Source organism: Sminthopsis crassicaudata, chromosome 5 (genome assembly GCF_048593235.1).
Source record: "Sminthopsis crassicaudata isolate SCR6 chromosome 5, ASM4859323v1, whole genome shotgun sequence".
NCBI classification, from domain to species: Eukaryota; Metazoa; Chordata; class Mammalia; order Dasyuromorphia; family Dasyuridae; genus Sminthopsis; species Sminthopsis crassicaudata.
Genome location: NC_133621.1, coordinates 64,213,690 through 64,236,543, shown reverse-complemented (window position 1 = coordinate 64,236,543; position 22,854 = coordinate 64,213,690). Strand labels below are relative to the sequence as shown.

Here is a 22,854-nt window from a genome sequence, read left to right as displayed (position 1 = left end):
GGTATTAAGACCAGACTCAGATAATGAGAATTGTACCACTACTATCATAGACATCACTGTACACTTTGAAAGTAAATATTCTGCTTTTTAAACATGCAATGCTGGCAAGATTGAGAAAGTCTTTTAGGAAAGTGCACAGACATTTTGTATAATATTAACTACATGCATTTTCATGACAACTTATGTGGAAGACTAAGCATATATTTATTATTGGAAGTTGTTTTCCTTTATATAGGAATTAACATGGAGAACAGTTCAAAGTTCAAAGAGTATAATAAAATTTTGTAAACAAAGAAAAGAAAATTCAGTAAACAAAAAACTCTGTAGCATTTTTTCTTCAACCATAAGGTAATATAATTGAAAATGAATAATTATCTTCTTGATTGCTATCACTCTGTAGGACATAGTTGTTCATCAAGACTGTAAAATGTAACTGTAAAAAGAGGTAAAGAGGGAAAAAAAAAACAGTTTAAAAAAAAAATAAGTTAATGCTTGGTAGGTTAAGGTTTCCTGGCCTCAAACCAGGATCATAAGACTTTAAAACTGGAAGGCATGTTTAGGATCATCTAGGCCAACCCTCTCTTTTAATAGGTGTTGGAAAACTCTGGTTTTTTTTTTTTTTGTTTGTTTGTTTTTTTTTTAACTCCAAATCTAATGGTTTTTACCATGTTGATTTCCTGTTGTTCCTAAATTATATAGGTAATTTGAAGAAAGATTGTTAGATAAATAGATAATTAAAAACTTGGATTTAGTTGAATGAATACTTAAGAACCTATCTCCTAAGGTCTGTGGATAGAAAGAGAAAAATGCAATGGTCTTTATCTTCAAGGAACTTACAGAAAGGGGAACCATATTACCCAGATTAAGTTTTTTATATATGTATATAAACACACTTGGACAAACACATACATACATCCATACATACATATATACATACACATACATACACAGAGGGTAAATACAAAACAGTGTTGGAAGGGGAGTGGGGAGAGCATTAGTAATTGGGAGGATCAAGAAAACCTGAATAGAATCTTGAAGATGGGCAGTGAATATAGAAGTGAGAGGTGAGGTAGATGAGTTTTCCAGGTATGGAGAGCTGTCTGTATAGAGGCACACAGGCCAGAGATAAAATGGCAGCAAATAGGCCAGAGGAGAGAGTGTGGGAGTTGGGAGGGAAATTAGTTTCAAAATATCGGGTATGTGAATAACATACACATAGATATCCTTAGGAGTCTGATGTACTGTTGGGGCAAGTGGATATGAGTGGAATGTAATATGAATAAAGGCAGGTATCTTTTTTTAAAGGAAATATGTATGGAGGGAGGCTCTCGGGAAGTGACAGAGTAGATGGGTAAATTTCAAGCTCCAGATTTCCTCCACAAATAAAACAAATTTATGCCACAAGGTGAATACAAATTGGCGAAAAATCTAGAAGACTTGGAACAGAGCTGAGGTCCTCCAGCTACATCCCAAAAAGATCTGAAGAAAGATGACAGGGCTCCAGGGATTAACCCTTGTGAAGTGTAACAGCTCAGCAAAAACACCCAGTGGGGAGCAAGCTAAGTGTACCTGGAGCCTCAGTGGGAGCCACAGTGACTTTCACTTTCTGGACTGTTTGTGGAATGGGGTGGTGGGGCGATCTGAGTCCAGAAAGAGAGGGAAACCTGAGTGATCCAGAGGTCCAGGCCCAGCAGTGCTGCTGAGACTCAACTCTGGTGAGCTGGTATCTGCACATTGAGCGAGTGCAGGGGCAGTGGGCAAGGATACTGCTGGCTGTGGGCACTTGCTGGATGGCAGAACTCTTGGTTTGGGATTCCTGGTCAGAGAGGGGAGTTGAAGTGAAGCTAGAGGCACCATAGCCCACCCCATGATTAGAGGTGCTTACATTAATTAATGCTTCTTTAAAAAAGAACCCTACCATAGAAACTAACTATAGATCCAGGGAAGACTAGGGTTCATTTTCAGAAGAAGACACTGAAATAAAATTTTTTTTAAAAAAGCTTCTACCCTAAAGAGTAACATGAAATGGTTCTCTGCCCAGAGAGGATTTATAGAACTCAAAAAAGAATTTAAAAATAAAATGAGCGACCTTGAGGAAAAACTAAAAAATGAAACAAAACAAAACAAAAAAACCCATCGAAAAAAACCAAGAATATGAAAAAAAGATAACCAAATAGCAAAGGAGATACAGTCTCAAAGATGAAAATAATTCTTTGAAAATTAGAATTGGGCAAGGGGAAGCCAGTGAAACTATAAGAGACTAAGAAATAACAAAATAGATTCTAAAGAATGAAAAAATAGAACAGAATGTGAACCTTCTTACAAGAAAAATGATAGATCTGGAAAATAGATCAAGAAGATAAAAGATAAAAATAATTGGACTGCTTCAAAGTTGTGACCAAAAAGAGAACTTCGACATGATAATGCAAGAAATATTCCAAGAAAAGTGTTGTGGAGTGACAGAATGTAAGGGGAAGAAATAGAAAAAATCCACCAATCAGCACCCTGAAGAGATCTTTTGTGGAAAACACACAGGAATATTATTGCCAAATTTCAAAACCCCCAAGAACAAATAGAAAATTTTTTGCAAGAAAAAAAAAAAATTCAAATACCCTAGAGTTAGTTTAATTATACAGGACTTAGCAGCAGCCACAATAGAAGACCATAGGTCAGTAAATGATCATATTTACTAACAATCAAAATAATTAAGTCTGCAGCCAAAAATATCATATCCAGCAAAATTATCTTTGATTCTGAATAAGAAAAAAATGGATGTTCAATGAACTTGCATATTTTCAGGACAAAAAAACTTGCATATTTTCAATAAAATCCAAATTGAATAGAAAATTTAATGTATAAGAGCCACTATCAAAGATCAGTTTCAAGGAATCAATATGAACAATTTTTTTTTTTTTTTAACACGGAAAATATATACCATATGTTTAAGATTGACATCAACAGTAGGATAGCTCAGAAGAAAGATTGAGACAGAGTTAAGATGGTAATCACAAATGAGGTAAAGAGGAAGAAAAACCATCAAGACATTGGAGCGGGGTAGGTAGCACATTCATAGTTCTGAAAACTTTATCCACATCAGGAATGAGTTAAATAGGCAAAATTACATAGATACCATGAAGGGTATATAACACCCTCCAAAATCTGTAAGGGCCCATGGGAAAGCAAAGAGTGAGGGAAGAAGACAAGGAAGGGGGGATCTATGGGTGGGGGGAGGTAAAGTAATAGCAAGGCAAGTTAAGGCACAGAATTAAAATAAAGAATCAGCAGGGATAGGAAAGATGTGTGTGTATAAGTTTGGTTGAGTGGGGTGGGATGGGGTGTGTGTATGTGTGTGTATGTATATATTTATATATGTATACATCAATATATCCTTTATTAATTATTGCCTGCTTGAGAGTAATAGGGGACATGAGAGAGGGGGAAAAGAATAAAATAAAACAGGTATAGAGCAGAGAATAAAAGAACAGATTACAAGGAAGTAAAGAAAAAATGGACAGTCATGAATATAATTGTGCTGATATTTTATATTTGTTTTTATGGGTTTTGCTTATTTTATTCTACATCAATTCATATAAGTTCTCCTAGGTTTTCCTGAATCTACCTAGTCATATTTCACATAGCACAATAATAGTAGCATTACATTAGTATACTCTAATTTGTCATTATCAACTTCACATGGTCCCATAAATTATTTTGACTACTTTTACAAAGCCATAAAAAGATGCTAAAGATAGAAACTGGCAATAGTATAATTAAAAAAAATTTTTTTAGATCATATTTTGATATTTTATTCAGAGATACCATAATTTATACAGTGAATATTTTGACACAAAGGATTTTAAAATTAATTAATTTTGCATATTATATGGGAAGTATACATAGGTAAAATTTCTGAATACTTTTTTAAATGAGTGTTACTCAAATGTCAGAAATACCACTGAATAACATAAAACATATATGTCAATTTTCTCACTTATATTGTGTATAATGTTTCAAAAGAAAATTAATAATAGTTGGCATTGTAAACTAAGGATTTCAGAGTAATTCAGTACTTCATTCCTTTGTCATAGGCCTAGGGAAGTGTTCATCATGTATAAGCCTAGTCATTCTTACATTTATTTTAGGTTGAACTTCCATCAAGTTCACTGTACTTGCCTTCTGTCCTTCAGGGCTTGGTTTTTTTTTTTTTTTTTTTTTTTGTTTTGTTTTTTTGTTTTGTTTTGTTTGTTTTGTTTTGTTTTGTTATAGATATTCCAAATAACTGGGGTTTTATTCATTTGAAAAAATATTATTTTAATGTCATCTTTAGATGATTATTATATCATCTAAAATTTCCCTCTATAAAATTCCCCTTTTACTCTCCCCAGAAAGCAATTCTTTATCTCAAAGAATTTTTATAATAGCATTTTATTTTTCAAAGTACATGCAAAGATAGTTTTCCTCATTCACCCCTACAAAATCTTGTGTCCCATATTTTTCTCCCTCTTTCCCCATCTCCCTCCTTCCCTAGACAGCAAGTAATCCAATATAGATTAAACATGTGCAGTTCTTCTAAACATATTTACACATTTATTATGCTGCACAAGAAAAAAAAAATAGAGGGGAAAAAAAAAAACAAGCAACAGCAGCAGCAAAAAAAAGTTGACAATTATATGTTGTGATCTATATTCAGTCTCAACAGTCCTCTATCTAGATGCAGATAGCTCCCTCCATCACAAATCTATTAGAAATGTTCTGAATCATCTTGCTTTTGAAAAGAGCCATGTCTATCACAGTTGATCATCATATAATCTTGATGTTGCTGTGTTCAATGATCTCCTGGTTCTGCCCATTTCACTTAGCATCAGTTCATATCAATATCTCTAGGACTTTCTGAAATCATTCTGCTGATTGTTTCTTACAGAACAATAATATCCCAGAATATTCATATACCATAATTTATTCAGCCATTCTTCACTTGATGGGCATCCATTCAGTTTCCAGTTTCTAGCCACTACAAAGAGGGCTGCCACAAACATTTTGCACATTTTTGATCTCTTTGGGATACAGACCTAGTAGAGACACTGCAGGATCAAAAGGGGTGCACAGTTTTATAGTCCTTTGGGCATAGTTCCATATTGCTCTCCAGCATGGTGGAATCAGTTTACAACTCCAACTATGTATTACTGTCCTATTTTTCCCACATTTCCTTCAACATTTATCATTATTTACTTCTGTCATCTTAGCCAATCTGAGAGGCATGAAGTAGTACTTCAGAGTTGTTAATTGATCAAAAATTTGAAAACCTCACATAATATGCGGTATTCTACATTTCTTTCATCCCCACTTCATGAAAAGAATGTGATGAGGTGCCTTAGTATATTGAGTCTTTCAAGTTACGTTTCTTTGTAACATTGAAATTTCATTTTCAGGGGTTTGGTGATAGTTGTTAATTTATATTGTTGTGGTCTTTTGGCTCTGCTTGCCTCATTTGGCATCAGTTCATGTCAGTCTGTGCTTCTCTGTAGTTATCATATTTGTAATTTCATACATTGCAGTAAAATTCCATTATTCAGTCAATCAAGAAGTATTTATCAAATAGCCATTATGTTCCAGGCATTGTGTTTAGTACTGAGTGTACAAAGGAAGACAAAAAGACAGTCCCTATTTTGGGAAGCTCATAATCTAATGGGGAGGCAATCTGAAACAATCTGAATGTGCATGAACAAGTTTATATAGGCTTAAATGGAGATGACCAAAAAGGAAAAGCATTAAGAGGGTTAGAAAAAAGCTTCTCATTAGAAAATGGGTTTTTCCTGGGAAGCCTTAAATAAACAGATTCAGAATGAAGTGAACAGAAGTAGGAGGACATTATGCACAGTAACAGCAATATGATTCAATGAAGAACTATGAATGACTTAGTTATGCTCAGTAATGCAATGATCCCAAAAGGGACAATTCCAAAGGATTAATGATGAAGCATACTTTCAGAGAAAGAACTGGTATTATTTGAATAGAGATTGCAATATGGTAGTTGTCATTTTCTTTTATCTTTTACTTTTATTCAAATTTTCATGTACAAAATGACTAAATGTGGAAATGTTTTACATAATTGCATATATATAACATATTGGATTGCTTACCATCTCAAGGAGGAGGAGAGGAAGAAAAGAGGAGTGGAATTTGGAACTCAAAACTTAAAAAAAAACCCAAATGTTTAAAAAATTGTTTTAACATGTAATTTGCGGGGGAAGAATATAATGTATTAAAAGGGGGAAGAAAAAAGAAAATATCTTTTTGCTAGTATTAGAAAGAAGCCAAAGAGGCCAGAAAGCAGAGTTGAGAAGGAATAGAATTTCAGGCATGGGACACTTGCTGGTGTCATTGCATTAGAGTAAAGTGTAAGGGTTAGGGAAAGCCAGAGGACGCAGAAGGGTTTTGGGTGACCTGAAGGAGACTGTGTATCTGTTTTAAAAGGAACAGTTGTTCCTATCAAATAGGGTAGGGAAGAGGGCAGCAGGATCAGAGAGCAACTTGAGCAAGGAGAGTGTGGCGAGGAGTGGGGGAGAGAGTGCAGTGGGCCCAGCATCTGCTCAGTAAGAGGGGGAAGTGGGAAGAACTTGCCCCAGGAGAGAGCAAAGGGTAAAAGAAGCTGCACAAGTACTCATCCACAGGACATAGCGACTTTTTGGGTAAAAGAGAGTGAAAAGGTGAGGATAATGTCTAGGTTATGAACCTGGTCATTGGGAGAGTGGTGGTACCTCTACACTATGGCAAGTTTAGAAGAAAGGAGGTCTTAAGGGAAAAGATATTAAGTTTTGGGTGTGTTAAGGGTAAGATGTCTGTGTGACATCCAGTTTGAGATTTCCGTTAGACTATTGAAGATCCAAATCTTGGGGTTAAGAGAGAAGTTATGACTAAGTAGATTTGAGAATTGTCAGTGTCGAGTTTAAGTCAGTGTCGAGTTTAAGTCCATAGGAGCTGATAAATTTACTAAGGGAAATAGTATAGAGGAAAGAGAGGGCTCCAGACAGAGCTATGATGGACTCCCACCATTGGTGCAAAAAACTAGGATAAAAAACCAGCAAGGAGACTAAGAAGGCATACTAAGAGAGGAAGAGAGCCAGAGCAGTCTTATGGAAATCTGGAGAGAAGAAAATAAGTATGGAGAAGAAGAAGATGATTCAGAAGGTGCTGCAGAGAAAATGAGAAAGATAAAGACTGAAAAGAGGTCATTACATATGGCAAGCAAGAGACTGGAGGTAGTTTCAGCTGATGATTAAGCTGAAAGCCAGACTAGAGACCTAAGAGAATGAGAGGAAAGGAAGTAGAGGCACTAATTGTAAAGGTCCACAAAAAGTTTAGCTACCAAAGGGAAGAGAGATATGGGATTGACAGATTGAGAAAGGGTTTTGTGAGGATGGGTGAGACACAGGAATGTCTTTAAGCAGTAGAGAAGCATATGGTGAACAGGGTCAATTCAAGAGAAGTTAGAGAAGGGTCTTGTTTAGAGGGAGCAATCTTCTGGAGAAGGGTGGAATGTGCATATAGAAGAGTTTGCCTTAGCAAAGAGAAGAACCACTTCCTTATTTGAAACAGGGATGAAGAAGTCTCAAGATAGTGACAGAAGGCACCTGAGTGATGAGATGGAGAGAAAGGAATGTGAAAGAACTCTGAGCAACTGGAATCCATTTTTTTTTTTTTTCCCAGTGAAATGTAGTGCACTAAGAGGGTGGGAAGAAAGGAAGATATGGGAAATTTGAAAAATGAAAAGATTTGGCAAAACTGCTATGGTGAGTGGGATGGTGAGTTAATTAGGGATCTCATAAATGGTTTGTTTTGTTTCAGTGAGATTATGTTATAAACACAAATTTGTAGTAGACCTAGTCAGCACAATTTAGTAATCTTTTCCAGCATCTTTCAGCAACATGGGAATAGGAACAAAGGCATCAGATGGTTGGAGTAATGCAAGGTTGAAGCTTGGCAGGGCAAGACAGTAGAAGGCAAGAGACTCCAGACAAGAAATCAGGATGGAGTTAACTGATTTACCAAAAGGGTGTGATCACGAAGGAAAGAGAGTCTGGCCAGTATAAGGCTGATGGCCCAGGAAAGAAGAGGGTGAAAGGATTAGAACCTGTGATGAAGATGGAAAAGAGGCTTTGGGCTTGCCAGCCCTGGCCTGGCGGAATGCCAGTAGATTGTGATCACAAAAGAGATTCTTCCAGTTCATCCATATAGAAATGGTGCCTTTGTGAGCTATTGGCTACTCCAGGTGTGGCCATCTCTGAGTGTGGCTTGAGATGGGATGGAGTAATAGGAAATGTTTAATGAATTAGTTGAGGAGTTGTGAGGTTAGGTGTTTGAAGAAGTTTCATCAAGTATGTTGAAATCCCTTAGTATGAGAGCCAGAGTAGGGGAGGAGAGAATGACCAGTACTAACTAAACTTTTGGAAGATGGTAAGAGTGTTCTGGTTGGTCTGGATCTTTTAGAGCCTCAGTCATCTGCCATTAGCTTTTGTGTCTGGAATACTGACATACCATTAATAGATAGTGATTGTACTTGTTAATCTCTCTAAACTACTTTTGATTTAAATCCACTGAACTGACTATGTACAAAGTAGTAGTTTTTTTTATTTTCATATTGATTTTAGCCCAGATTAAGTTGTTGATCTAAGAAAAAAGCATCTCCTTTTTCTTTTTTAATTTGATTTTAATGTTCATTTAGATCTTTGGTTTGTTTGATTATGTGATCTATAATAACAGCTAACATTTATGTGGGACTTTATGGTTTGCAAAATGCTTTACATATCATACTTCATTTGATCTTCACCACAATCCTGTAAAAGTGAGCATTATTGTTTTCTCCATAGTATAGAAGAGGAAACAGTCTGAGAAGAGGCTGATGGACTTCTCTGAAGTCACACAACTAATAAGTGACTGAGGCAGAATTTGAATTCAGGTCTTACAGTCTCCAAGACTAGTGATCGATATAGCTATCCTCTATATCACAAGACCTTCCAACTTGTTGTCTTAGTAGTGATGTAGCTCGATTTAGACTTTTGCCAGAAATGCATTCCATAGAAAATACATTCTACATATACAAATATGTCTACTAGGCTTGTCCTTTTTTGTTTCATTATACCTGTTTTTTAATTATAGAAATGTGATTATTGGCAAATTCTAGAAAAATCCCACTTTCTACTGTGGTGTGAATTTTACCCCACCTAAAGGGCAGTATTTCAGTACTGTGATGCAATGTGGGATGACTTTTCCAAACTCTTGCTGGTTTCTTGGATGCCTTTTCAAGATTTCCTTGCCAAAAAAATCGCTGCTAGTATGTGTTGTTCTTACAGCCCAGTAGTTCCATTTGTTAGCCTGAGAGCGTCCAGACTTTGCCTTTGCTCCATAAAATAAGAATGTGAAAAACCTGCTTTACGATACTTTCCCTGTCTCATGCCAGAAAATTAGAATACTCCTCTGCCCACTAGGAAGTTACTTGATCTTAAAGCAGAGGGATAGTAGATACTTGTGTATATTGGCCTAAGAAAAGACAACGTAAGTAACTCATCTGTCATGCTTATATTTTCATCTGAACTTAAGAGACTTCTCCAAAGTGGACAGTAATATAATGTTATGATAAAAACCTCAGGTTAAAGGCATCAAACACACTATTCTAATCCTGATTTTACCATTCATTTATTGTTATAGTCAATTTATTTAATCTCCCTTAAACTTACAATATCCTCATCTGTAAACTATTCTGTTAACAGGGATAGGAAGAACATCACCTATCCTATTAATGCATGAAAACCTCTTGAGTATAAAAATTTAAGGTAATTATTATGGAAAGGAAGCTGTGATCTTATATAGTCACCACACTAGTCCAAGCCCTCACTGCTCCTCACTTGCACAATTACAGTAGTTTCTTGCTTCAAGTCTCTCCCATCAAGCTCATCCTTCAAATAGTTATGTTATTCCTAAATCACCAGTCTGAATTTATCACTAATCAGATACATTGCCTCCAGGATAAACCATAAAATCCTATTTTGGGCGATTTAAGTCCTTCACAGTCTGACCCCTACCTGTCTTTCCCAACTGATTCCACATTACTCGCCTTCATTCACACTTCATTCCGGCCATGCTATTCTCCTTGTTTCTTGAAGAACATATGCTATCACTGTATTTTTATATATGTTTTCACCATGACTAGTTGTTCAGGATATCATGTCATTTCATTCCCCAAAAATTTAGCACTGTGAGAGCAAGGACTGTTTGATTTTTGATTTTATATTCCCATCATTGAGAATGATGTTTGACACAGTTTAAGCATCAGATACTTTTGATTGATAATCATTGAGACCAACATGGCATCATCTGGAACAGATCATGATCTTCTAATTTCATTTTTTTTTTTTTTTTGGACAGTATTTCTATAGTGTTAGAGCAAGGGAATAATGTAGATATAATCTGCTTATATTCAACAGAATATTTGATGGAATCTCTAATATCTTTCTTGTGGATAAGATACAGAGATTGGGGCTAAATGATAATAGTTGCATGAATTCAGAGCAAATTTTTGTTTAGACCCAAGAATTAAATCATTGATGGTTCTGTGTTAACTTGGAAAGCATGTCTCTAGTAAAGCACCCTTAGGCATCAGTATTGCTCCTTTTTTTGTTGATAATTCTTATCAGTTGATTGGCAAAGATGACATGCTTTTCAAATGTATAGATAATGCAAAATTTTAGAAAAATAACTAATACACTGAGTGCTGGCATCTGGTTTCAGAAAGATCTTAGCAGCCTAGACATTTGTTAAAGTTTAATAAGATGAAATTTTAAATAAATATATTTATTTTTAAAAACTTAATTATTATAAATATTAAACATTTTTTTGAGTTTCAATTTTTCTTGATTCTTGCTGTTCCTTCATGCATAATCAATTATATAAGTGAAAGTCATGGAAAACAATTCCAGATTAACCATATTACAGAAAAAAAAAGAAAGAAAACAAAAATAGCAAGAAACAAAGAAAATGAGATCACTCTTCACTCAGTTCATTCTTTCTGGATGTCGATAGCATTTTTTTTTTTTTTTTCTTGGATCATTGTTTTGATTAAAGTAGCTAAGTCTTTCATAGTAGATCACTGTTACAAGATTGCCATTATTATGTTTTCTGCTCACTTCACTTTGCATTACTTCATATCAGTCTTCCCAAGTTTTTCTGAAAGCACCCCTCTCACCATATATAGCACTCTTATTACAATCATATACCTCATCTTCTTCAGCTGTTTTCCAATTGATGACCATCCCCTCTGTTTCCATTTCTTTACCATCACAAAAAGAGTTGCTACAAATATTTCTGTACATATAGATCTTTTTTCCTTTTTCTTTGATCTTTTTGGAATAAGGTTTGGTAATGGTATTGCTGGGTCAAAAGGAATGCACAATTTTATAGTCCTTTGGACACAGTTACAAATTGTTCTCCAGAATAGTTGGAGCAATTCACAAATCCACCAGTAGTGCATTTGTAACTCTATTTTTTCACATCCCCTCCAGCACTTGTCTTTTCTGATAATTATGAGATGGTACCTTAGAGTTATTTTAATTTTCATTTCTCTGATCAATAGGGACTTGGCTTTTTTATATGACTATAGACGGCTTTAATATCTTCTAAAAATTTGCCTGTTTAGGGTTAGCTAGGTAGCTCAGTGGATAGAGCATCAGCCCTGAAGTCAGGAGGGCCTGAGTTCAAATCTAGACTCAGACACTTAACACTTCCTAGCTTTGTGACCCTGAGCAAGTCACTTAACCCCAATTGCCTCAGTTAAAAAAAAAAAAAGAAAAGAAAAGAAAAGAAAGAAAGAAAGAAAAAAACTTGCCTGTTTGTATGCTTTGAACATTTATCAATAGCAGAATAATTCAGTCATCCAAAGTATTTGATACTGGTAAAACACACAAACAAAACAAAAACTTAGAGGTAGATCACGGGAACTGAATAGATAGCAAGAAACAGATTATTTGTAACATACTAAATTACCTAAGGAAGGACCTCTTTTCTTAATAAAAAGAACCGTTGGAAAAACTGGAAAGTTGTTTGGCAAAAATTTGATTAAAGGAGTGTCTTATATATAACTCAAAAAGCTCAAAATAGATAACATGACTTGAATTTAAAAGTAACACTATAGAAAATTAGAGTAAAGTACTATTAAGTACTAGAAGAAATCATAAAAGATGAGAAATTTGATTATAAAAGTAATAAGCATTTGAAGAAACAAAATTAGTGAAGATATAATCAGAAAAGAAATAGTAAACTGGACAAAATGCTTATTATTAAATATCACCAATAAAAACCTAACATATAAACTATATAATGAATTGACATGATAAATAGCACTAAGTAGTCAAAGAATATGACTTTTTATAAGGATTGTAAATTTTAAATAACTACATGAAAATATGGTCCAAATCACCAATGTTTTTTTTTTCCCCCCCTTAAAGGAAATTAAAATACTTTCTATATCATTCAATTCAAATTGGCAAAAATGACCAAAAATGGGGAATTGTCAGTGTTATAGGAACTATGGGAAAATAGGCACATTGATGTTAGGATGTTGATAGATTTTTTTTTTTTTTTTGTGACTAAGGCAATTGGGGTTAAATGACTTGCCCAGAGTCACACAGCTAAGAAGTATTAACTGAGTGAGATCTGATTTGAACTCAGATCCTCCTGACTTCAGGGCTGGTGCTCTATCCACTGCACCACCAAATGCCCCATGCTGATAGATTTGAAAAGGTCCATCTAACTATACTCAGTGGCAGTTTCAATGTTGCAAGAAAAGAGATTAATTTGTCAATATTTTTTGATTCAGCAATTCCACTAGAGCTTATATAATCCAAGGATGTCATAGACAGCAATAGAAGTCTAATGTATGTATATTAAATATTCACGTGCTCAAAGGACTGAAAAAAAAAGGGGGTACCAATGATTTGGAATAACTGAAAATGATATGGCATATTAATGTAATAAAATATTGTTGTGCCGTAAGAAATAATAAATAGGACTCAGAATAATATGGGAATGTTTGTGAACTAATACAGAGCAAAATAAGCAAAACCTGGTGGGGGGAAACAATGACCAAATGATAGAAATAAAAAGATTACCAAATGAAAAGTAAACTCTGAGTAATTGAAAAGCCAGTAAAAGTCTAGGAGAGCAGATTGTGAACATCTACCAACTCACATCAAAGAGGCAGAATACTGTATTCCTTTTCAGATGTAACCATTTCATTATCTTTCTTGAGTGAGTGAGGGCTTAAAATAGCAATTACACAAAGATAAAAGGTATCAATAAAATGTATTTTGGAGGCACAATAAAAATTATTATAATAATGTGTAGATTAAAAGAATGTCTACAAATTGCTTTGACAGATCCAGAAAGTAGATATGAGATGCAAGTTTTCAGGAATAGTGATCATGATATATAAAATTAATGTTGTGATTATTAATTAATAACATAGCATTTATTGACTTAGTCTATAGTTTTTCTTTCATTAATTTTTTTTCCTATACAATTGAACTTATTTTTGAGGTTTTTTTTTTAATATGTCTTTTCCTTTCCCAATTTTTTTGGGTTGTCTTTAGGGAGCCACAATTAAGAAGGATGAACATACTGGAGCAATTGTCGTGGCTAGAATTATGAGAGGAGGTGCTGCGGATAGAAGTGGTAAGATTTCATATAAGTGAAAGTATGACAAGGCATATTGTTTTAAGAGTAACATTTACATAATGTATCTGTGTTACCAATATATAATCAAGGAAATGACAATTAAAATATGGAAATGATTTAGGGGGGAGTTTTTTGAACCAGATCATATCAATGACTTTGTTTTCCCTTTCATTGCTTATTTCCAAACTCTATATAAATAAAAGATGAGCACCCTCACCACACTTAAATGTCTTTCTTTCTGAAATCATTCCAAGTGTGTAAGGCAACATGCATTGATGCCTAGGAGTAGGAAACCTTGGAGTTATAACATGAGGCTACCTCTTAACTCCCTAACTTTGGTTATGGCATTTTAACTCTGTAGATATGTTTTCTGTCTCTAAAATGATGGTGCTATGCAACATGCTCTGACATTCCAATTTTCTAAATATTTTAATATTTCAGTTAGTTTTTTATAGAATCAAATATATGAACAGTACAGTCTCTTTAAATCCTTAAAAAGAAGGAGAGAAGTCCTTTAAGAGAGGGAGGAAAGGAATTACAATTTTTGTCTTGTCATCATACTTCTGAGATGTTGGCAACTTTATATACCTTTCTCTCTCTCTCTTAAAAATGTCTTTTTTTTAAAAAACAAAACATTCTTTTCTTTTAAAATCTTGATTCTAAAATCTCTTCTTCCCTTCTACCTTTTTCCCATCCCCTGAAAACACAATATGATATTAATTACATATGTGAAATCATGTAAGGCTTATTTTTTCCATATTAGTCTTATCACAGAAAACAAAACAAAACAAAAAATCAAAATAAAATGAGAAAATTATACTTCAATTTACACTCCAAGCATGTCAGTTCTCTCTGACAATAGTAATTTTTCATCATGGGTCCTTTGACATTGTATTGATCAGAATAGCCCAAGTCTTAAATAGTTGATCATCATTACAAAATTTCTCTTACTGTGCATAGTGATCTTCTGTTTCTGCTCACGTCACTTTTCATCAGTTCATATAGTCCTTGCTATGTTTTTCTGAAGCTATCCTTTGCATTATTTCTTATAGCATAGTAGTACTCCATCACAATTATGTGCCACAACCTGCCCAGTTGATGAGCATTCATTCCATTTCCAGTTCTTTGTCAACCCAAAAGAGCTGCTATAAATATTTTTGTATATATAGGTCCTTTTCCTTCTCTTTAATTTTTGTCAGATATAATAGTAGCATTAATGGATTAAAGGGTATTTTTTTCAGTTATTTGATCCCTGTTACTTTTCCTGGGCAGAGAGCTTTTCCAGCTGCTACTGCTGTCACTGTCTGCCTCACTCTGGACCCTACACACCTTGATGCTACAGACCTTTTCTTTGGACCTCCTAAGTTTTCTTAGCCTGTAAAAATGTCTCCCTCTCATCTTTTGTTGGATATGTCATTCCAAATTTTGATTTGAGGTATTATTTTAAGGACATTTTTGGGAGAGTTCAGCTGGGTCCCAGCTTGTACTCTATCATCTTAGCTTTGATTCTTTGAGTGTACTTTTCTTGAATCTAAATTAGTATAGGGGATTCTAATTGTTGCTTAATTGCTTAGGTAAATTTTCAATTCCATATCTATTTTAGTATACTTTATATTATAACAGAGTTGGTGATTTCTAGGTCTTATTCATGTTGGTGATGAACTCAGGGAAGTAAATGGAATTCCAGTAGAAGATAAGAGACCTGAGGAAATAATACAGATTTTGGTAAGTGGCAAAATTATTTGTAAATTGCAGTAGAAATTCATAGTGAATAGAAATCCTTGTTGATTTAAGCTAGATTCACTCGATGTGTTTAATAACGTACTGTTATGCAAGCAGATATCATAATTTGTGATTTTCATTTTTATTTAAATCTTTGAAGACTCATTTAGATGTGTCATGATATACAAGCACTTTTTAATCGTCTATGAACATTCTATGAATCTATTGACTCTTTAAAGTCCTATTATATAAGTACTCTGAGAAACCTGTCCAATTTGTGGACTATTGTAAAGTCCTGTTGTCTCCAGAAACTGCCGATCGCTCTCTGGGAGGAGATCTGCTGTCTCAACTCAATCTCTCGGCCGCCAACTCTGACCTAGAGTAGAGACTCCTCTTCCTCCAGAGAGCTGCCCCAGGTCTGGCCTAGACAAGACTCTCCCCTTGCTCAATGGTGTCTTCTTTTATCCTCCCAGAGAATGGGCGTGGAATAAAGGAGCTTCTGGGAAAAAATACTTCAGCTAATGAACTTGCTCCTCCTAAACATGTAAGCTCCTCCCCAGGAGTTCACAGGGGTAAAACTCCCCTAAAGGCCGGAACTAGAAAATTGTTAAGTACCAAGTTAGCACTTAGTAAGAACCTATCATCTCATTATCTCATTAGCACCTAACAGACTATGAAATAACTTTGACTAAATTCTTACTATTGATGGTATGAGCATTTTAAATTAGATGTAATCATAGAAATTAGGTAGATTTTTTTTTTAAATTAAAAGACATGTAGTTGATGCTTGTCAGTAAGTTTTTGTGGATTCTATTCAACTATAATGAGCTTTCCCTTTATTTCTAGGTTATTCTCTTATGTTCACCAAGATTAGCTTTTATGTAACTTCCCATTCAATTGCATTCAATAATACCAAATGAACTCAATATTCACCTACCTTCAATATTCAATGTTTCTTACATTTTGGGGATATTTTGTGGCTTATAAATATTTTAAGGATTAAAAAATAGTCAGACAGACACTAGATCACAAATGGAACAATAGAGACAGATGAAGTGATATAATTAATGTGGATTTAAAATTTTTTTTTTGAAATCTTTAATAGATTTTCTAGTTAAGAGTTTTTATATAGATGGTTTACTCTTTATGGCATAACTGAATGTTATAGCTCTAAAGTTATTAAATCTTAGATCTATTTGTGTAACACCTCTTTGTTTCATTCTTTTTTTAACAGGCTCAGTCTCAGGGAGCAATTACATTTAAAATTATACCAAGCATCAAAGAAGATGTGCCATCTAAAGAAGGCAAGGTAATCACTACTTATAGCTGCTGTTTTGTTATGTTTTTTCTTATTAACAGCAATATATTCCATATAACATGTTACTTTTGCATTATGATTTGCTTATGTTTTTCCTAGTTTATTCTGGCTTCAGTATCAGAGTAAGAACAATGTGACCAATTTAATGCATTTAATATTGATATTTATTTCAAATAACATTCAAATTAAATATTTTGCCTTTTATAGATGTATATCAAAGCCCTATTTGACTATGATCCTTATGAGGATAAAGCAATTCCATGTAAAGAAGCTGGACTTTCTTTCAAAAAGGGAGATATCCTTCAAATTATGAGCCAGGATGATGCAACGTGGTGGCAAGCCAAACATGAAGGCGATGCCAATCCTCGAGCAGGCTTGATCCCTTCAAAACATTTCCAGGAAAGGTGAGCTACTGAGGAACACTATTGTGTTCTCTGAAATAAACTAGTTGCCATAGTTAAATGACTTGTTAACTTGTCAGAGTTGTTATTCTAAACTCAAATCATTTCTAGGATCTGAAATGCTCATTTTAGACATTTTTGTACTTGGAACTTGGTTTTCCCTAATTTGGTATCTGCATATAAATGACTCAATGTGATAGGCTAGTCTTAATCCATTTGGAAGTAAACAGAAGCATATGAACAATAGAATATCATCATGAGAACTGTATTAATATACTAGATGTAATAAATGCTACAGTCTTTTTTTGTCCTATTCAGCAAAATTATAATATTTTGATTTTCATTTCTCAACTTGAATAATTTGTATTATTTTTATTTTTTGTAAGTGGTAAGTAGTTTATTTTAAGATAAGTCCATATTCTGGTACTATGTTTATTAATCTTTGATCTATAGAAAATGAATGTTCTGGTGCAAGAAAGTGGGGTTAGGAAGGGACTCTGAAGCCCTTTCAAATTCTCCTCTAAACAACTAGAAAATCACCTCCAAATAGGTCTAGGATCTGTTTATCAGCCTTGCAGGAAATGTCTGTCTTGCTGGGATGAGGGGGAAGCAAGGTCCAAGAACAACAATAACACAGTTAGCTTCACTGCTTTGGGCCTGCGTCAGGGCGCTGAGCCTGGGGCATCCACTGACTGGTAAAGCACCACCTTGGCCAGGGAGCCTTCTGTGCAAGTGCAGCATGACCTCCCCTTAGCCATCATGTCCCCAGCACAACCCACGAGCTAAGCCTTGACTCCATTGCTTACCTCAGGAGTGAAGCTTCACCCGGGGCTGGTCAGTCTATTTGGCCAAGAGATCCTGTTTCCATAGCAACTCAGCCCAAGGCCTCACCTTTTGGGCATATCAACCACAAAATCAATCCTCCAAGGCCTGTTAGCAGAGAAGCCCTGTAACCAGTAGCATGGCTTCACCTGGCAGTAAGGTACCCAATTCAGAGGCAGTCTCAGTCCCAGGATGGAGTCAGAAGGCACGCCTACTTTCTAGAGAACATGAACGGCTAAGCCCTGACGCCCAGTGAAAGCCAGTGGTGAGACCCAGAGCCCCAGCATGAAAAGCCTGGGGCAGTGAAGGTCCAGAGCCAACTCTCATATGAAAACACGAAGTCAAAAAAGAGAAAGAAAAATGAGCAGAAAACTACAAAAAAAGAGCTTGATTGTAGAAGGTTACAATGGTGAGAAGGAGGACAATGGCACAAACTTAGAAGAGAACAATAATGTCAAAATGCCCTCAAGAAAGTCTCTAAGGAAAATGTTCATTTCATCTCAGACCCAAAAAAGATTCCTGGAATAGCTTTAAAAAGAGTTTTTAAAGCAAAGTAGAGAAGTAGAAGAAATATTAGAAAAATAAATGAGAATAATGCAAGAGAATCGTGAAAAAAGGATCAATGGTTTGGGAAAAGGTATGCGAAAACTTAATAAGAAAACGAATTCCATAAGAAATAGAATTGGCCAAATGGAAAAAGAAGTACAAAAGCTCACTGAAGAAAACAATTCCTTAAAAATTAGAATTGTTCAAGTAGAAATTAATGATTTTGTGAGACATTGATATGATTTTAAAAATAAAAAAAATGTTTTAAAGGAGAAAAAAAATTTCTCATGAAAACATAACTGATCTAGAAAATAGATCCAAAAGTGATAATATAAGAATTATTTGACTATGTAAAAGTCATGATCCTCCCCGCCTCAAAAAACAAACACCTAGACAGAATATTTTAAGAAATTAACAAAGAAAATCATTCTGATATATTAGTTCCAAAGGATAAAATAGAACTGAAAGAATCTTCCAGTAAACGCCTAAAAGAGATCCCCAGAATGAAAACTCTTAGGAACATCATAACCAAATTCTTGAGTCCACAGGTCAAGAGAAAGTAATTACAAGTATTACCAAAAAAAACAATATATTGTGAAGCTGCAGTCAGAATTACACAGGATTTGGCAATTTGCACATTAAAGAATAGGAGGAATTGGAATACAATATTTTAGAAAGCAAAAGAGTTAGGAGTACAACCAAGAATCACCTACCCAGCAAAATTTAATAAAATCTTTTAGAAAGGAAAAAATGTATGTTTTATGAAATAGAGGACTTTCAAGTATTTTAATTAAAAGATCAGAGTTGAATTAGAAATTTGACCTCTAAATACAAGACTCAAGGGAAACATACATTAAAAGATAAAAAAGAAACAAGAAAAAGAAACATAAAAAATTCAATGAGGTTAAACTTTCTAATTTTTATAAGGCAAGATAATATTTGTACTTCTTAAAATCTTTATTACTATAAGAGCAGTTAGAAGGAGTACATCTAGGTAGAGAATATGGATATAAGATAACTTTGATAGGATGATATCCCCCAAAAACAAAGTAAAGGAGTAAGAAGGAAAATTGTACTGGAAAAACATAGGGGGAGATTGGGGTAAATTATCCCATAAAAAAGAAGCATGAGAGAGATAATTAAAATGGAGAAAGGGATGTAGTGGGTAGAACTTAACCCTTATTTCATCAAAAGTGATTGAAAGATGGAATAACATATACTCATAGAATAACAATCTATTTTACCTTATAAGAATTAAAATAAGCTGATAAAAAGGAAGAGTATATTCAGGAAGGTGATAATCAGAAGTAGAATACTTTTGAGGAGGGAAAAGGTGAAGGATAAGAGAAAGAGAGAGATAAATTAACAATAGCAGGGAGGAAAAATAGACAATTATTTATAAATGTGAATGGGATGAATTAATTCATAAAATAGAAACAAATAGAATAGATTAAAAATCAGAATTTTACAATATATTATTCACAACAAACACATTTCATATATAGAGAGAGATGGAGGATAAAGGTCAAGAGCTAAAGCATAATTTTATTATGTTGCAGCTGATGCAAAGAAAGCAGGGGTAGCAGTCATAATATCAAACATTGCAAAAGCAAAAATAGATCTAATTTAAAAAGATGAAGAATGAAATTATATCTTGCTGAAAGGTACCATAAGGTTCCTCAGTTTTTCCCCTCTCAGAACTAGAAAAACAAAGCAAGAAAAAAATTAGGGAGATGAATACAATTCTGGAAAAGTTAGTTATGACAGGTCTGTGGAGAAAATTGAATGGGAATAGAAAGGAATAGTCCTTTTTCTCAGTAGTATATGGCATCTTCACAAAAATTTACCTTGTATTAGGACATAAAAACCTCACAACCAAATGTAGAAAAGCAGAAAAAGTAAATGCATCCTTTTCAGATAGTAATGCAATAAAAAATATATTGAAAAATGGATAGTGAAGGGATTAAAGTTAATTGGAAATAAAATAATTTAATCATAAAAAGCAAGTGGGTCAAAGAACAAATCATAAAAACCATCCATAATTTCATTAAAGAAAATGGCACCAATGAGACAACATATGAGACTTTTTATACTTTTTTGCAGATATTATATTTAGAAAATCCTAGAGAATCAACTAAAATTTTACTTGAAATTATTAGTGGTAAGCAAAGTTGTAGGGTACAAAATACACCCACACCAATCATCAGCATTTCAGTGTATTACTAGTAAAGTTCAGCAACAAGAAATAAATTCCATTTAAAATAACTGTAGACCTTTGACCCAGCAGTGTTACTAAAAGATCTTAAAGAAGGGAAAGGGACCTGTATGTGTAAGAATGTTTGTGGCAGCCCTGTTTGTAGAGGCCAGAAACTGGAAACTAAGTGAATGCCCATCAATTGGAGAATGGCTGAATAAATTGTGGTATATGAATATTATGGAATATTATTGTTCTGTTAGAAATGACCAACAGGATGATTTCAGAAAGGCCTGGAGAGACTTACATGAACTGATGCTGAGTGAAATGAGCATAACCAGGAGATCATTATACACTTCAGCAACAATACTATATGATGATCAATTCTGATGGACATGGCCCTCTTCAATAATGAGATGAACCAAATCAGTTCCAATAGAGCAGTAATAAACTGAACCAACTACACCCAGCCAAAGAACTCTGGGAGATGACTATGAACCACTACATAGAAATCCCAATCCCTCTAATTTTGTCCACCTGCATTTTGGATTTCCTTCACAGGCTTATTGTTCACTATTTCATATATTCATATATTCAATATGGAATCAATATGGAATATTCAAAAGAACTGAACAAAATCAGGAAAATGTTGTACACAGTAACAGCAATGTATGATGAAGAACTGTGAGTAACTTAGCTCTATTAAGTAATATAGTGATCCAAGACTATTACAGCCCAGAATTTGAAACAAGGTGCTAATGCTTATGTACTTAGTTCACACCTTTAAAGGAGTTCACACATTACAGAGAGCATATATAAGAAGAACCCACAAGCCTACTCTCTGGGAGGTGGAGTCAAGATTCATTCTTTCTTCCACCTTTGTACTGGCTGGAGATTCAAAGGGAGCTAAAGGCTGAAGCTGGAAGAGACAAAGGACTAGGGGCAAGAGCTCTCAGAACCCAAGGAGAGGGATAGTCCTCTATTAAAGCTAACCGGGCTATTTTCAAGGAGACAATATTTGAAGGAGACAATAAAGGATTTGGACTTTAGCTCCTGGCTGCATTTGATGTTATTACTGAACTGAACTGAAACTAAGGCTGCCTCCAGAAGCTCCCCAAGAAATCTACTCCCAGAGAACATTAAATTTTAGAGAAGAGAACATTACACAAGACAATCCCAAAGGATTAACTGAGGAAGTATACTCTTTGCATTCAATGAAAGAATTGATATTGATTGAATTCATACTGAAGCAAATTTTTTATTTTCATTTTTTTCTTTTATTTGAGTGTTCTTATACAAAATGACTAATATAGAAATGTTTTACCTAATTGCACATGTACAGCCTATATATATCTGCTTACATTTTGGAAAGTGGGGAGGAAAAGGAAGGAGAGAGGAATAGGATTTGAACCACAAAAGTAAATTTAAAATTTTTTTTAAATGAAAAAAATTTTGAAGATTTTCTATGCATGATTATTTTTTATTTTATTTTTTTCTGAGGCTGGGGTTAAGTGACTTGCCCAGGGTCATACAGCTAGGAAGTGTTAAGTGATTTGAACTTGGGTCCTCCTGAATTCAAGGCTGGTGCTCTATCCACTGCGCCACCTAGCTGCCCCTATGCATGATTATTGTATAATAATTCTATGACTTTCAGGCACAATTTAACCTTTCCTTCTCCCTTTTTTTTTAACTAGAGGAAAGAGATGGAAGAAATAGCAAAAATAATGCAATACCTGAACATAGCCTACAGGTTAGGGCCAATTCCATCAATTCTGATCACAAGTCTGTACTGATTAGTTTCTTCAGAATGTCCATAAATATTAGTAACATTTGCTTATAAGCTTAGACTACTTTTCTCTTTTTAAAATACATTTTTATTATGTTAAATGTTTAACAATTACATGTAATTTTCAAATTCTTTGAAACTTCCAAATTTGACTTTACAATTCTTTCTTTCCTCTCCTTTCTCATGCTTTGAGAGGGCAAGTAATATAGATATTATATTTGTGAAGGTAGACTCCTTTTTTCTTGTTCTACTTCTTTCTGCTTCACCCTTTGGAATTGGTTAAGATTGATAGGTTCTCTCTCTAGAAAGTAAAGCCTGAGAGAGAGGTAGAATAAAAATG

General features: G+C 34.3%; 1 protein-coding gene across 3 annotated transcripts in view; it reads left to right on the top strand.

Moving 5' to 3' along the window:
- The window catches only part of MPP7 (MAGUK p55 scaffold protein 7), a 237,113-nt gene that overhangs the window by 158,457 nt on the left and 55,802 nt on the right, over positions 1-22,854 (top strand). For all 3 annotated transcript variants that reach the window (XM_074267011.1, XM_074267009.1, XM_074267010.1), the window contains 4 exons: positions 13,641-13,722; positions 15,365-15,450; positions 16,682-16,756; positions 16,973-17,169. In XM_074267011.1, the coding sequence (XP_074123112.1) occupies positions 13,641-13,722; positions 15,365-15,450; positions 16,682-16,756; positions 16,973-17,169 (440 nt within the window). The remainder of the gene's footprint in view (positions 1-13,640; positions 13,723-15,364; positions 15,451-16,681; positions 16,757-16,972; positions 17,170-22,854) is intronic.